Here is a 1,597-nt window from a genome sequence, read left to right as displayed (position 1 = left end):
AAGATTTCATTAGAAAAATATGGAAAAACAAAATTCCATACAAAAAGCATCCTAAACAGTCAAAAGCAATAGTTTTGCCAATTCCTTTCCATTTCTCTAAAGCACTTCGCATTTTTATGCATAAATAAAATTTATGGTATCTAAGAAAGAGTCGAACATAGAAAATCCATTATGCAGGAAAGTTTTTATTCAAAGAAAAACTGGTGAATTGAGGGAGCAGACATATTTGAGGCTGCCAATTTGTTCTAACAGTCCACGAACTTGTAGGTAGTAAGCAGATAACCATTATTCTTTCCTTGTCCATCTCCATCAATGGCATTAAAAGCATCTGTTTCTAACACCAATCCTCCATTTTGGCACTGGTCCAGAATTCGTACGGTCACATTTTCACTGGTCAAATCATTTTTCACCTGTAAGAATTCAACTGATTACGTAAGCCTTGAATAAACCGTATACAAATAAGCAAACATATTCTTATTATATATTTTAACATCACAAAATTAAAGGTTTATATTTAACAAGTAAAAGCATAAGACATTGTTTCTTGTAATTAGATGGCGGAGTTTACTTGGATGCAGGTGCCGCAGATGGAAGATCCCATGGGCTTGCCGGCTTGGTCACAATAGGCAGCCCAAAGGTATTCCTTGCGCCACTCTAGGGGCTGCTTAGAGTCAAATGTAGCACAAAATAGGCCATCAATGTTGTAATTACGACCAGCAGAATCATACGGATTAGACGTGGTAAACGTCTCGCTATTAACACAGAGTATGGAAGCCAGGAAGAAGCATAGAGCAATCCACCTCACAACCTTGGAAGCCATGATGATATGCTCAACACAACCAGAATACTATGAAACTGATTGTTGTGTTAAGGCAGGCGATATTGTTGTCAGAAGAATGACTCCTATGATTATAGCGTTATCATTAGGCTTGTTCTCAATATTTTTTCATGTTGCCCATGTAGCCCTTGGCTTATTTGTTTGGAGTCAGTAATTATTCCGAGGATATTCAATAGGATTTCTTGGTTTGTTCATTGAAATCCGTAACAAGATTTCTTGGTTTGTTCTTTGGAATCGGTAACAAGATTTCTTGGTTTCTTCGTTGAAATCGGCAACGTACTATATTTATGTGACGATTTATGATGTATACATTAGGAAATTCAATTAATAAATTAATTATTGAGATCGAAGGCATTCTTCTTAGAATACTCGCTTGGTTAGGCAGAAGGAAATCATATTTATTTGATAATAACATTAGTTTGATTGTTGTTATAGTTTGTTTAAAGAAGTATTGTTCTGGAAAGGACTTTCAAATATATCTTTTAGTTTTTGTTAAATTTTTGGTCAAGAATCATGGATAGACATATATTTTTGTTAAATTTTGCAAGTTGATTTATAAGAACATGTCCTCTTGTAACATATCATCAGTCTTGTCAAATTATTCATAAAATTTTCCACCCTTAAATATAAACAAGAAGAAGATGAATGAAGGAAAACTCGATGAAAAGAGGGCTAGATGTCTACAAAACTAGTTGCAAAATTTTACACTATAGGAATTTTTCTAGGCCAATGGACCTCCTACAAGGTAAAGCATGGACC

At 34.6% G+C, this 1,597-nt stretch overlaps 1 protein-coding gene across 1 annotated transcript; it reads right to left on the bottom strand.

The window, feature by feature from the left end:
- Positions 1–245: 245 nt before the first annotated feature.
- Positions 246–820, bottom strand: LOC131055805 (pathogenesis-related protein PR-4-like). Its single transcript, XM_057990150.2, has 2 exons — positions 569–820; positions 246–410 (listed from the first exon to the last, which is right to left on the bottom strand). Exons 1-2 carry the CDS (start codon positions 818–820, stop codon positions 246–248), a joined length of 417 nt encoding a protein of 138 aa, XP_057846133.2.
- Positions 821–1,597: the final 777 nt, after the last annotated feature.

Source organism: Cryptomeria japonica, unplaced genomic scaffold (genome assembly GCF_030272615.1).
Source record: "Cryptomeria japonica unplaced genomic scaffold, Sugi_1.0 HiC_scaffold_572, whole genome shotgun sequence".
Lineage (NCBI taxonomy): Eukaryota > Viridiplantae > Streptophyta > Pinopsida > Cupressales > Cupressaceae > Cryptomeria > Cryptomeria japonica.
Note: the sequence above shows the minus strand (reverse complement) of the source record. Positions and strands in the feature narration are given on the sequence as shown.

Excerpts from the sequence above, each read along its gene's own strand:
- LOC131055805 (XM_057990150.2), bottom strand. The coding sequence starts at position 820 with ATGGCTTCCAAGGTTGTGAGGTGGATTGCTCTATGCTTCTTCCTGGCT. Across the intron at positions 411-568 it reads TCTGCGGCACCTGCATCCAA|GTGAAAAATGATTTGACCAG; the intron begins GTAAACTCCGCC and ends GAATTCTTACAG.